The sequence below is a fragment of the Abramis brama genome (assembly GCF_963993115.1).
Source record: "Abramis brama genome assembly, chromosome: 2".
NCBI classification, from domain to species: Eukaryota; Metazoa; Chordata; class Actinopteri; order Cypriniformes; family Leuciscidae; genus Abramis; species Abramis brama.
Window position 1 is genome coordinate 2,142,876 of NC_139964.1, and position 14,404 is coordinate 2,157,279.

At 42.0% G+C, this 14,404-nt stretch overlaps 2 protein-coding genes across 2 annotated transcripts in view; both read left to right on the forward strand.

Moving 5' to 3' along the window:
- LOC311077458 (NACHT, LRR and PYD domains-containing protein 1 homolog) overlaps positions 1–5,009 on the forward strand; it is a 160,959-nt gene extending 155,950 nt beyond the window's left edge. The window contains exon 7 of the mRNA XM_084105966.1: positions 3,336–5,009. Within this exon, the coding sequence (XP_083962092.1) occupies positions 3,336–4,542 (1,207 nt within the window). The 3' untranslated portion in view covers positions 4,543–5,009. The remainder of the gene's footprint in view (positions 1–3,335) is intronic.
- The window catches only part of LOC311077459 (NLR family CARD domain-containing protein 3-like), a gene marked incomplete at its 3' end in the record, with an annotated part of 351,403 nt that overhangs the window by 87,025 nt on the left and 249,974 nt on the right, over positions 1–14,404 (forward strand). The window lies entirely within an intron of this gene.

The following is a 14,404-nucleotide window of genomic DNA, read 5'->3' on the forward strand; positions in this document are numbered from 1 at the left end:
ACTTGATTTTAATCATCAATGAACACCACTAACCATTCGGTGAGTTGCACAGTTTTGAAAACGAACGTTAAGGGTTGTTTTAAGGACATTTTCGTGCATGCCCATAGACTTCCATTCTGAAGCTGTCAAAGGTGATTCTAAAATAGTAAAAAAGTCGAGACAGGACCCATCATCAAAATTTCTGCGTCCACCACTCTAGTTCATCCAAAACAAACTACAAAATAGACTTAAGGTGTTAAATACCGGAATTATCCTTTAAACGTTGAAACGTAGCGGGAGCGTTACGCAACCCGAAACTCATGACCTTGTAAGAAAATAACACTGAAGGCGTAATGAAAGCAGAAATCTCTCGAGCTCTTGCAGTTAAAGGTACCTGCCAGTAACCTTTTAGAAGATCAAATTTGCTCACAAATCTAGCATTTCCTACTTGATCGACACAATCCTCGATTCGAGGCAGTGGGAAAGAATCAGGCTTCATTATGGCATTTACCTTTCGGTACTCCGTACAGAACCTAAACGAGCCATCAGGTTTATTCACTAGTAAAGATGGCGAAGCCCAACTAGAAAAAGAAGATTCAGCTATGTCATTTTTCAACATATACTCGATTTCATCATCCAATTGTTTTTTCTTATTCGCCGATACTCGATAATAACGCTGACGAATTGGAGTTGCATCTCTCACATCAATGTCGTGCTTTATTGGACCTGTACAAGGAGTATCAGAAAACAATGTAACATACAGTTGTCAGGTTAATCAAATCAGTACGCTGTACATTCGTTAAATGACTAAGCCGAAAGTGTAAAGAACTCAGTGCTTCTGAATTTTTAAGACGAGCCTGAAGAACACAATCTCCCGGATAGGTTTCACCTTCCTCCCCACCTACCGGAGATGGAACCAAGTCAACAGTGTCATTAACAAATAAATCTGCAAGCATAACAGGTTTAATGAAAGAATCAGGCACACCAACTTTGTCTTCATTTGACATAAGGTCATCGAAATTTTTACAAGCCTAATAAGGCTTTAACAAGTTTACGTGACACAATCTCGTCTTTTTTTTTTCGATCTGGCGTATTAATCAAATAATTCAGATCAGAAATCTGCCGAGCAACAGTATATGGTCCAACAAACCTAGCCTGAAACGGTGATCCAACAACAGGCAACAACACTAGAACCTGGTCACCAGGTTGAAACGAACGCAGCTCTGTTCGACGATCAAAAAGTTGTTTCATTTGACCTTGAGATTTGTACAGAGATGACTTCGCCTATTGGTTCGCCTCAAACTCGTCTAGGAAAATCACTAACATATGACAAAACATTTTTCGGTGGATCAGACTTTTCCCAGTCAGCAGATAAAACAGCCAACGGACTTCGCACATTGTGTCCAAAAACAAGGTCGTTCGGACTAAACCCTGTACTTTCTTGCGCAGCTTCCCGCGCCGCCATCATTAACCAAGGTAGACCAGTTTACCAGTCCTTACCCATTTGAACACAGTACGACCTCAAAAGAGATTTTAACGTTTGATGAAACCTCTCCAGTGCTCCCTGACTTTGGGCATGATAAGCACTGGAGAGGTTATGTTGAATATGAAGTTGTTTCAACACTTGACCGAACAAATTAGAAGTGAAATTACTTCCCTGATCAGATTGAATAACTCTAGGTATTCCAAATACTGAAATGAACTGAGTGAGCGCCTTTAAGACTAATTTTGTGGTTACAGAACGTAGAGGATATGCAGCAGGATATCTAGATACTTGGCACATAATTGTAAGCAAATATTCACTACCTGCTTTTGACCTAGGCAAGGGGCCGACACAATCTGCAATGAGATGCTCAAACGGTTGACTAACGGCTGGAATTGGATAAAGTGGAGCAGGTTTCAAAGATTGATTTGGCTTTCCAGTAAACTGGCATGTGTGACAAGATTTAATGTATTTAGATACATCACGCTTTAATTTCGGCCAAAAGAAACGTTTCAAAAGTAACTTGTACGTCTTTTTCACTCCCATATGGCCAGACGTATCATGTGCGGTCTGTAACACTAGCTGCCGGAGAGACTGAGGAATTACAATTTGCACCATAGGATCACCAATCGCAAACTCTCCCTGTGGCACCCATTTCCGAACGAGCAATCCTTCGTCTAGGTAATACCCAGACGAAAGATTTTCAATTGTGTCATACGAGACAACTCGGTCAAACAATTCAACAAGAGTAGAGTCAGTTTTCTGTTCAGTTCATCAATCAGTTCATCACGTGACACTGACAAAATTGAAGGGATTTCTAGAGTTTCAATCACCACCTTCTCAGATCCAGGTTTTACATCAGCTTGTGATTTACACACAGAGTCTCTCCTGTGCAGAGACTATAAACACATTATTCTTCATTTTTGAGCTAAATCTATTTTTTCCTTCAGTTTCAGAGTTGTGAGGTCTCTGTGAATAGGGCTTAAGACTGATTTACTGGTATTTCTCTAAAGCTCCTGATCACACACGATCTCTAAACTGTAATTTGCTATTAATTTTCTGTAATTTTCTAGCTGTAGTGTGATCTTCTTTTCTATTAATATTCCTGCAGACGAGGAATAAGACAGAAATAGTCAAATTCACTCAGTATTACTTGATCTATTCCAGCACTCCCTCAATTACAATCAAGCACAATTAACTGTAGACAGTTGTGTTGTAAGCAGTAAAACAGTCCAGTTCTTTATAGTCAAACTCATTTACTATGTTTGATAATGAACATTTCTGTCCACCCCAGACTGCTGATGGTCTATATCTGTCCACCTCTGTGAAAATATCCACAGTTAAAAACACTGATTTATAGAAGACTGGACACATTATTCAGTTTGAGCTTGTTGATGGAGAATATAGAGTTCATGTTGGCTAGTTAAACATAAACATAACTGGACAATTATGTGTGAATTAAACTCTCATTATAGTATATATGTGTTAGTTATATTAGATTGTTTGTTATTAGTGAGTGACATCACAGGTGTCAGTCGCAGCATTATATACTAGCTTTATATTTTCTCTCTGTCAAACTGCCTGTCAAATAGTTTTTATAGTAAACTGTTTGTATGTTGTTGGTTTTGAATTGTTGGTAATACTTTAAAATAAGGTCCCATTAGTTAACATTCGTTAATGCATTAACTGTATTTGTTAACGTTAGTTAGTCAACTGTTCATTGTTAGTTCATGTTAGTTCAGGTCCATTAAATAATATTGACAGATACAACTTTTGATTTTAATAATGTATTAATAAACATTGAAAATAACATTAACTGAGATTAATAAAAGCAGCTGACTCTTTGCTTCTGCTTTCTTCTGGTTCTTCACAGGTTCTCTCAGCCCAAACCTTCTGGGCTCGATATTCACCCGCTGCTGAACTGTCAGTCTTGTGTCCATATAGCTGATTCTGATCAGTGGCTTCAGATTGAGCCGTCGGCCTGTACAGATGAAGGAGGGTCAAAGTTCAGGGTCAGCACTGACCCAGGCCGTTACGAGTGTGTCAGGACCAGAATGCGATGGGTCTGTGACTGTGTCGTCACCCTTCAGTACCGTACCGTAGACGGACTCTTCCTCAACGCAGAGCTGGAGAGGCTGCAGTGCAACCGGATCGGTCCAGTGATTGACGTGACGGTGATCTCAGGGAAACTGGAGGAAGTTCATCTGCCCCATTACGCCTGTTTAGGAGAGTCTGACCCCTCTCTCAAAGATGCTGTGAAAGTCCTGACCGTAAAAGACGAGGGAATAACCACAGAACCTGTGCAGTTGACCCGATTCCATGCTAAGATTGTCCAACCATCCTTCTCTATTATAACTTTAATTATAAGTTGGATAATGGGATGGGACGCACACTGTGATCTTCTTCTCTACATGTGTACTAAAGATCCTCTCATTCTACATCTCTACTTTTTTCCAGTTGATCCCTGTGAAAGAAAAAAAATTGAGGAAATTGAAAAATCATTTTCATCATGCATCATCAGGCATCCCAGACCTGGCAGGCCATTTCGGATGAACACGCCACACATTCTTGATGTTCCTGGTGCCTCCACTATCAGTCCTGAAGAAGGGATCACACTGACAAGAGAAACTCCCCCAAACTTCTTCAAGGTCAACACAAGTCTGGAGAATGATCTTAAAATGACTCTTATCAGAGAAGAGGATCAGAAGACTGTCTGGACTGCAGCAATTAAGAAAAATGAACTTGATCAGATTCGTCCTAAGAGAGATGAGCCGCGTCTGAATAGTGATCTGATTCGTCCTAAGAGAGACGAGCCGCGTATGAATAGTGAGGCAGATAAAGCAAGATATTTTGATAAGCATTGGCCAGATCTCATTCAGGGGGTTAGAAATGTTGGGATCATTGCAGATAAACTCTGTCAGCAAGAACTAATTCATGAAGAGCAATATTCAGAAATCACACAGAGTTCAACCAGTCAGGAGAGAATGAGAAAGATCTGTGACATTATACGCAAACACAGAGATCCTGTGAAAGCTGAATTCATCTCAGTTCTTCAGAAAGAGAAGCTTTACCACTTTTGAACATTGGTCTAATTCTTGATCTGATATGGGTTTAATTGAACTTATCAAAATGTACTCCTTTCTAAATATTCATTTATAGTAACATTACAAATAAATTAAAGTTTTTGCTTTGCTTTTTTTGCTCTTTACATTGTAAACGTTCTACAGGGAAATAAATATAAGTTTTTGCACATCTAAGTAAATGTTCCACAGGGAAGGTAAAACGAGTTCAATGTTAAAGTAAATGTATATCAGCATTTATATTTAGGTTTGTTTAACTGTATTTCATACTTGTTGGTGAATTGCTGATTTTACATTTTTATAGATTAGCCATAAACTATGAAATGTTGTAGTTTATTAAAAATATAGAATCCAGTTCTTTTTTTCATATGATTATATTCTTCTGCAAACACACAAAGTTTGGTGAACTGCAATGAGGAACATTTAATATTCTCTTCATCTGATAAAAGGCTTTTATGTAAACTTTATTTTGTTGTGTCATAATTTAACATTTGGATATTTGGGATATTTCACTGCATGGACATTTTTTTAATGAATAGACATTCTGAATAATGTGCTGTAAAGTAAGACTGTCATGGGATAATGCACAAAAAAACCCCTTTTCTTAATTTATTTTAAACTCAAATTCCCCAGTGACAACATACTATACCCCTAATGGTGGGTAAGTTGAGCCACTGTGTCACTAGCTCTATTTCTGTGCCCTTATGACCCTTTCCTTTATTTGTCCTGATAGAAGACAGCTGAAATATGATTTGTTGTATAATAATGCTGAAGCACAGATATTTGGCAGTGAAGAATATGTTCTCTGAGCTTCATGTCCTCTACAACAGTCTCAGCCTTCCTCCAACGTCAGGACACCTGAATGAAGCGCGACAAAATCTGTGCGATTAAACATTATTCAGCTGGAGTGTCTAAATCATTTGAACAAAGAGCAGAAAAGAAGTGTCCAGTGATGCTCTTCCCATGAAAGCAGCTGAGCATTCTGATGCTGTAGAAGCAGAATGTGAGATTCGTCACGTAGAGCTGGAATATTTCTTCTCATGTTGCTCCATCAAGTCATGGTTTAGTCTGTAGTTGCAGCACAGTTTGTGTCTCCAGGAGCTTTTGTTCTGCTTTTGCACACGTTTCTCCTCCAGCGGCTCCTGGAAAACATCCACAGCACTGCAAGTGTTTGTCAGCGCAGGTTTTTATCTATTTATTAAAATGATCATCTGTAAAGATGCCTAACTTTAAAGTCTGGACTACAATAAAGCTTGTGCTCTTATTGCTTTGGAGAAAAGATGCTGTTCATTTCACACATTTGACCGCTGTGTTGTGATGAACACAATGATCTGTCATGAACTTCAGCATCAACTCTAGAGAAATGTGTCCAGTAGAGGAACATCTGTGACTGTTGTAGTTGAGAGTGTTTTTGGCATCATTGAGCTGATAGGAAAGAAACACACAGGACACATGAACTCTAGAGTCTAGTAAGTCAGACGAATGGGATCAGACCAGATTTTTAAGCTTTTGAAATCTTTTATCTTGTTCACATCCCCAGGTCCATTCAGTGTCATTCTCAAGAAGCACTTCTGACAAATTGGGTATGAACTTGTCAAAATACTGCAGCATAAAAATGTCAAGTTCTTGTGCTGTTTCTCCCCACACTAACAGATCATCTACTGTGTTTTTCACTCCATAATACAATCATTAAATGAAATTATATATGTTTTCAGTGTGCCAGTGAGGCCATGTTTAAACTGTAAGCTGCTGTAATTGTCCTTTGTTGTGGAAATTCTTTTCTCAACTTTTATCAATAATTGTAAGACAGTAGGATATCTCAAAGGTTAACAAAGATCAGCTTTATTTCTTGCAAGAAAGGCTGTTCACACATCAGTCAGAGTCTGATATGAGAAGCGCGCCGACTTCTCCTTTTTGCCCAGCTTATATAAACAAAACACATCCTGGTCTGTCTCAAAAGATCGCCTTAGTTACCTTAAAAGGAAACGTCTTTGTTCAAGATCTCTTGTCCAACATAAATTCTATCTAGACAGAACAATATCACGTCTGCAAAAGTTTCCTGTTTTTAGCTGCAGCTTTTTCACACATTTTGCTTATCTCTATTTCTATCAAAGCTGCGCACATACTTTTCACACTTGAAGTCCAACAATAGGTCACTTTGAGTACACATAGTCTCTTTGCTACCCTGAACATTTTGTTCCTGCAAGCTTATATGATTATATTTCTTTAAATGCTTATGAGTAAAAATAAATGTTCAACGTTAACACAAGTTGCACACATCTGAAAGTAAAAAACACATCTAAAATGTAAAATTTCCATTACACCTTCAGCAACACAAGTAGGGATATGAGACTGGAGCTAAACAGGAGCTGATACAGCTCCACATGCACTTTTCTTTTCTTCACAACAATACACTGCTCGATTCTGTAGGTTGTCTGGCTGTATGGTGACCAAGGAAGGCTGTGGTTATGTGTCTTCAGCTCTGAGTTCAAACCCCTCACACCTGAGAGAGCTGGATCTGAGTAACAATCAGCCATGAGATTCAGGAGTCAAGCTGCTCTCTGGCAAAGGAGGAGGACTGCTCACTGCAGACACTCAGTTATGTCAAATACTAATACTGACATACTGAACATGTGTGCATGATGCATATCTACATTAAAGTGTGTTTATAGTGTGGACATCATGGAGAGATCAGGATGATTGCAGGACCACGAAAGTGTATGTATATACACACACACAAATGTTTTGTTATTGTTATAGATGTTTCTCTTTTCTTGTTCAGATGCCTGTGATCTCACATTGAATTCAAACACCGCAAACACTCAACTCATTCTGTATGATGAGAACAGGAAGGTGATGCGTGTGGAATAGCATGAGCATTCCTTATCATCCAGAGAGATTTGATGAGTCTCCTCAGATTCTGTGCAGAGAGAGTCTGACTGGATGCTCTTACTGGGAGGCTGAATGGGACGGATGGGTTGAAATATCAGTGACCTTTAAAGGAATCAGCTGGAAAGGAGGGAGTAACCGTAAGTTTGGATCCAATGACAAATCCTGGAGTCTGTACTGCTCTGCTGAACAATTCACTGTCTGGCACTATAATTACTACACTGATATACCTGCCGTCTGTTCATCCTCTAATAGAGTAGGAGTGTATGTGGACGTGTCGGCCGGCACTGTCCTTCTACAGTGTATCTGACACACACACACTTAAGCCCGGGACACACCAAGCCAACGATCGGCCGTTGGGCAACGTCAGACCGTTTTTTGAGCGTCGGCCACCGTAGTTTTCCCGGTGTGTTCCGCACCATTGGCTATAGTCTGACACCGTCTGGGTTTTTTTGGGCCGACGGTGAAAGAGGGAACTCTGATTGGCTGTTCAGTTAATGTTACGTCATCTTACCTGAGTGTTCCTTGGCGAATATTTCAATATTAACATGAGCGGAGAGGACTAAAGAAAGTGTTAAGCAGGATTGATATTCAAAACGGTAAGCACGCACTGCTTTTATTATGGTTTGTGTATCTGCAGCCTGCAGTGTCGGTTTCCCTTTTTGAATGACGAATATAGATAAATATATCTGCAGAAATAGACAATTGTCTCATTTACACGCAGGCGCAGTTAAGGTGCATTCTAGCTGACAGTCGGCTGTAGTTCTCTCAGTGTGTTCAAATGCAGATTTTCCCCCCGACGCAGGCGACGCGAGGCGACAACACAGTCGGCTTTCATCAGCGCTAGTTCTTTGGCGTTGGTTTGGTGTGTCCCAGTGTCATAACGTGTCCCGTGGAGATCAAGGGGAGGTGGTAGATAGGCTCAGGACTCAGACATCATCCAAAGAATAGTTTTTATTCAATGCCAGTGGAGAAGTAGGAGTGAATATTTTCACAATGAGGTGTCAAAGGACAAAAATTACAAAAAAACCAAAACAAAATAAATATACACTTGACTCAGTGCAAACTTTGATGTTTCAACAAACAAAGAAAAACAAATTGCTACAGGCAGCAAAATCTTCATGAATACACTCAGCAATATGACCCCATCCTTTTCCCCCAAGGTTCAGTTTAGACTGTCTTATATAGCCTAGAGCAGGCTCATTACACTCAAGACCGTACCAACTGCAGGGGCATCAATACCAAAACTTTTGCAGCCTAAACATATGACCATTTAACCATTTAACTTAAAAAAAAATAATTACAATAAACTCATTCAGTAACTTAAACTAAACGTAAACACCATAAGACATTTCTCCATGCCTACATTACCAAAAGTTAAGTTCCCTTCCCCATTAATAGAAAATGGTTTAACCCAACACAAGAAAAAGGGAAGCTGTGGTCCCGCCCCTTCCTTTGAAGAGTCACAGCAACAGGAAATGGTGAGTAGACATCCTGCGGGGTCACTATTTGCAATATGGGGATAAATACAGATTTGAAATAATAAATAACAAAAATGCGTAACTACAACTTGTCTCTGTGTGGTTAATGAGAACAAGTAAAGGAAAACTATAGTAGACATAACATGTTGTGATGACCGCTGATATGTGCACCTATCCGCAACCAACTCAAACAGCATGTCTTAAACTTATTATAAATTAATGTTATAGAATAATGAACCTAAGGGACTGCACCATAGTCAAAAGAAACACAAAACCATAAATAACAAATATAAAGAAACATAAGTCCATAAACAGTTTGTAACGACTTCAGCAGTGATGACGTCATCTTAGCACCCGTCATCACACACCCCACCCCTTAAGCCCGTCACTCATCATAGTGACGGGACAAAAAGTCTGCAACAACATTCTGAGCTCCAGCCCTGTATTTCACTTGAAATTTAAAAGGTTGCAGTGATAAGAACCAGCGGGTAATGCGAGCATTGCTGTCTTTCATCCTGTGGAGCCATTGTAATGCCCGATGATCAGTCTCTAAGGTAAAATCTTTACCAATGAGGTAATACTTCAGAGTATCTAATGCCCACTTAATGGCCAGTGCCTCTTTCTCCACAGTAGAATATCTGACCTCACGGGGGAACAATTTCCGGCTAATATACTGCACCGGCCTTCGATTTTCACTGTCACCTTGCAACAGGACAGCTCCTAGACCTACTCCCGATGCATCCGTCTGCACTGTAAAAGGGAGGTCAAAGTTGGGGCTCTGCAACACCGGCTCCTGACACAAACAGCCCTTAAGATCTTGAAAGGCTGTTTCACACTCAGGTGTCCACACAACCTTTTGGGGGCTGGCCTTCTGAGTGAGATCAGTGAGCACAACTGCTCGGGTGGAAAAATTAGGAATGAAACGTCTGTACCAGCCCACCAGACCTAAAAAGGACCTCACCCGCTTTTTGGTCGTTGGAGGTGGGCAAGAACGCACTGCCTCCACTTTGTCCACTTGAGGTTTAATTACCCCACCCCCCAGCACATATCCCAAATACGACACTTCAGGCTTTGCCAAATGACATTTAGTGGCGTTAACCACCAGCCCAGCATCATGAATTCTGGAAAATACAGCTGACAGGTGCTCCAGATGGTCTTCCCATGATGAGCTGTAAACAACCACATCATCAATGTAGGCTGCTGCAAAGTCCTCAGTACCTCTCAGTACGCAGTCCATAGTTCTCTGGAAAGTTGCTGCGGCCCCATGAAGGCCGAACGGCATGACCCTAAAATGATAGAGCCCACTTGGGACCCTGAAAGCAGTTAGCTCCTTGGAAGTGTCAGTCAAAGGAATCTGCCAATATCCCTTACATAAGTCCAGTGTGCTCAGATATTTGGCTTTACCCAAACGCTCTATGAGTTCATCAACCCTTGGCATGGGGTAAGGGTCAAAGGCAGAAATAGCATTCATCTTGGAAAAATCTACACAAAATCTTAATGTGCCATCCTTTTTCGGCACCAAGACGACTGGACTACACCACTCACTCCTGGAAGGCTCGATCACCCCCATCTCCAGCATTACCTTTACTTCATTCTTTAACTCGGGTATGAGTCTTGCAGGAACCCTACAGCAAGTCTGTCGGACTGGACCCTGTGATAGAAGGCGGATGTCATGCTGCGTCACCTCTGTCCTGCCTGGTCTATCACTGAATAGACCCTCTGGTACCCGCGATTGGAGGTTTTCCTGCTGCATTGATGTCAGATGACTCACCTCAGGGAAGGCAGGAGAATTCACAGCTGTAGGGAAATATTGCTCTTTGGACTCTTCCTCCTCATCGACCTTCCGTGCAAACAGCTGATCTGATAGTGGCCCTGGTCTATCCTGCCAGGGTTTCAGCAAGTTGATGTGAAAGACTTGTTCCTTTTTCCGCCGGTCAGGCAGGTATAATTCGTAATTGACAGGACCCATCTTTCTCAGTATCTCATAAGGGCCCTGCCACTTGGCAAGCAGCCCACTGTCTGACGTTGGGAGTAGCAGTAACACTTTTTGGCCAGGGGTCAAAGTTCTTTTCCTGGATGACTGGTCATACCATGACTTCTGATGCTGCTGGGCCTTGGCCATATTGGCATGAACCTGCTCTGCCATAGAGTCCATTTTCTCTCTCATTCTCAAGACATATGAAACCACATTCACCTGTGCCTTTGATTTGCCTCCCTCCCAGGCCTCCTTCAGGATGTCCAGCGGTCCACGTACTTGGCGACCATAGAGCAATTCAAATGGAGAGTAACCTGTTGAGGCTTGGGGAACCTCTCTATAAGCAAAGAGGAGATACGGCAGCCACTGATCCCAGTCTGAGCCTGTCTCAGATACGAACTTGCGGAGCATTGCCTTTAAAGTTTGATTGAACCGTTCAACCATGCCATCAGTCTGGGGGTGGTACGGAGTGGTCTTAATGGCCTGTATGCCTAACAATGAATAGACTTCTCTTATCTGTTTGGAAGTGAAATTTGTGCCTTGATCTGTAAGGATTTCTGAAGGTATCCCTACCCGTGAAAACAATTGCACAAGCGCATTCACAATTTGCCTGGTCTTAATCTTTTTAAGAGGAAAGGCTTCAGGGTACCTTGTTGCATAATCGCACACAACCAAAATGTAACGGTTCCCTGACCTACTTCTCTCCAAAGGGCCTACTATGTCCATAGCTACTCTCGTGAAAGGTATGTCAATTATGGGTAGGCTAACCAGAGGTGCTCTGTCACCTTTCTTAACAGGGGCGGATAACTGACACTCTGGGCATGACTTACAAAAGTCAATCACATCCATATACAACCGTGGCCAATAAAATCTACTTGAAATCCTTGCCAGCGTTTTCTGTTGCCCTAGGTGCCCTGACCAAGGAATGGAATGGCCCAAATGCATAACTTTAGCCCTCATCGACTGTGGGACAACTAACTGATCACCACTATCTGTTTGTCGGTACAACATGTTATCCTTCAACACAAACAATTCTTTGTCTTGAAATCTACTTCCCGAATGTGAACTACCAGCCTTCTGAAATAGACCTTCAAGTGTAACATCCTGTTTCTGCAAATCAACTATATCAAGAGGGATGTCATAAAAGTCGTTCCCGTCAGGATCAGGGAGTTGCTCTACAATAACCGTTCCCCTGACTTTGTCCTGCCTTTTCTCCCTTCTGGACCTTTTTGCTTTGGGCTCCTCCGCAAAAGGTAACAAATTAAGAGTCTGTTTATGCTCTTCTGTCTGTCTTGCCTTTGCTCTGGTAACTGCTCTGACCTCTGCTACACCAGTCTGCCTCTGCAACAAGTCGACAAGTATTGGCACATCCCTACCCAAAATAACTGCATAAGGGGCTTGGTCCACAATGCCTACTGTCAACAGGTAGGGTTGACCCTCAACCTCCATCTTTACATCAACAGTAGCATACTCTCTCTCGTCTCCATGAACACAACGAACCCTCAGCTTACTCTGACTGGACATCTGTAGATCTCCAACACACTCCTCTCTCACCAGCGTCTGACTAGATCCAGTGTCTACCAAAGCCATAAACTGCTTACCTCCTATTTTCACAGGAACAATGGTGTCTATATTCTGACCTGCTTCAACTACTATTTGAGATGGTCTGGGAACATAACAAAGACGTGCATTACTGACTCTTTGTAACGTACATTCTGCCTTCTTGTGCCCTGCCTGGCCACATCCATGACATATAAGCACTGACTTCTCTTTGTATTGACCTTCTGACTGTGGATAACTTTTAGAGTAAGATTTAAATTGGGGAGTCTGTGAACTAAAGCCTTTAGTTACGCTATAAGGTTGACCACTACCGAACCCCTTCCCAGACTTACCCGTCGTACTGTAGGCGCCGCCATGACTGTGACCCAGCTGATAAGTTGACCGCCTAACAGCAATGAAAGTCTCAGCCAGTTCAGCTGCTTGTCTCGAAGAGGTGGGATTGTGTTCACAAATCCAGGTTCTGATTTCAGGGTTAATCACTGCCAGAAACTGTTCCAGCACAATCATTTCTCCGATTTCCTCTTTAGTCCGCTGCCTGGGTGTTATCCATTTGTCATACAGGTCTTTCAATCTTGCCTGCAGCTCTTTAGGAGTCTCCTCTTGTCTTAGAGCCTTTGCCCTAAAACGCCGCCTGTAGGTCTCTGCATTAATCTCAAATTTATCCAAGATTGCTTTTTTCACTCTAGCATACTCAAAAGTGTCATCAAGATCCATGGCAACATAAGCTGCTCTTGCCTTGCCTGTCAGCAATGGCACTATATGCAATGCCCAGTCTTCCATTGGCCACCTACAGGCTTGAGCAATCCGCTCAAAGGTTGTTAAATAGTGCTCAATGTCATCATCCTCTTGAAGAGGTAACATCTTTGGGCCTTGCCAGCCCATCCATTGCGGTAGGGCCGCTCCTTGCATGGACACAGGTGGTGCTGTCTCTTGATCCCCTCCTTCATTGCTCCGCCTCCTGTGGAGGACACGAGTAGGAAGGGCTGTATTGTCTTCGGAAGTCAAAGGGGAAAAAGCTTGCGCTGCCACACCTCCCAATGTTTGTCGCTCTTGCCGCTCTCTCTGCACCTCCGTCTGCAACTGCCCGAACTGATGTTGAAGAGTGCGCCACCTGTGTTCTTGCCGCTGTGCTTCCCTTTCCAGATGCGACTCTCTGGCATGCTGTGACTGCATGAAGCTCTCCACAGTCTTTCTGAGCTGATCCATTCTCTCCCCTGTTGAGTCTGCCATCTGTGAAGTAGTGGCCCCCGACACTATACCTTCCTGGTCAGGCCTTGACTCAGCACCATCATCTTCATCTTCCTCCACCACTCTCTGAATAGTCTGTCTCTTGGGTGGCATCTTGACGTTCTACTGAAGCCTTCTACTGCACTGGAAAAAACCGCTGCCACCATTTGTCATAACGTGTCCCGTGGAGATCAAGGGGAGGTGGTAGATAGGCTCAGGACTCAGACATCATCCAAAGAATAGTTTTTATTCAATGCCAGTGGAGAAGTAGGAGTGAATATTTTCACAATGAGGTGTCAAAGGACAAAAATTACAAAAAAACCAAAACAAAATAAATATACACTTGACTCAGTGCAAACTTTGATGTTTCAACAAACAAAGAAAAACAAATTGCTACAGGCAGCAAAATCTTCATGAATACACTCAGCAATATGACCCCATCCTTTTCCCCCAAGGTTCAGTTTAGACTGTCTTATATAGCCTAGAGCAGGCTCATTACACTCAAGACCGTACCAACTGCAGGGGCATCAATACCAAAACTTTTGCAGCCTAAACATATGACCATTTAACCATTTAACTTAAAAAAAAATAATTACAATAAACTCATTCAGTAACTTAAACTAAACGTAAACACCATAAGACATTTCTCCATGCCTACATTACCAAAAGTTAAGTTCCCTTCCCCATTAATAGAAAATGGTTTAACCCAACACAAGAAAAAGGGAAGCTG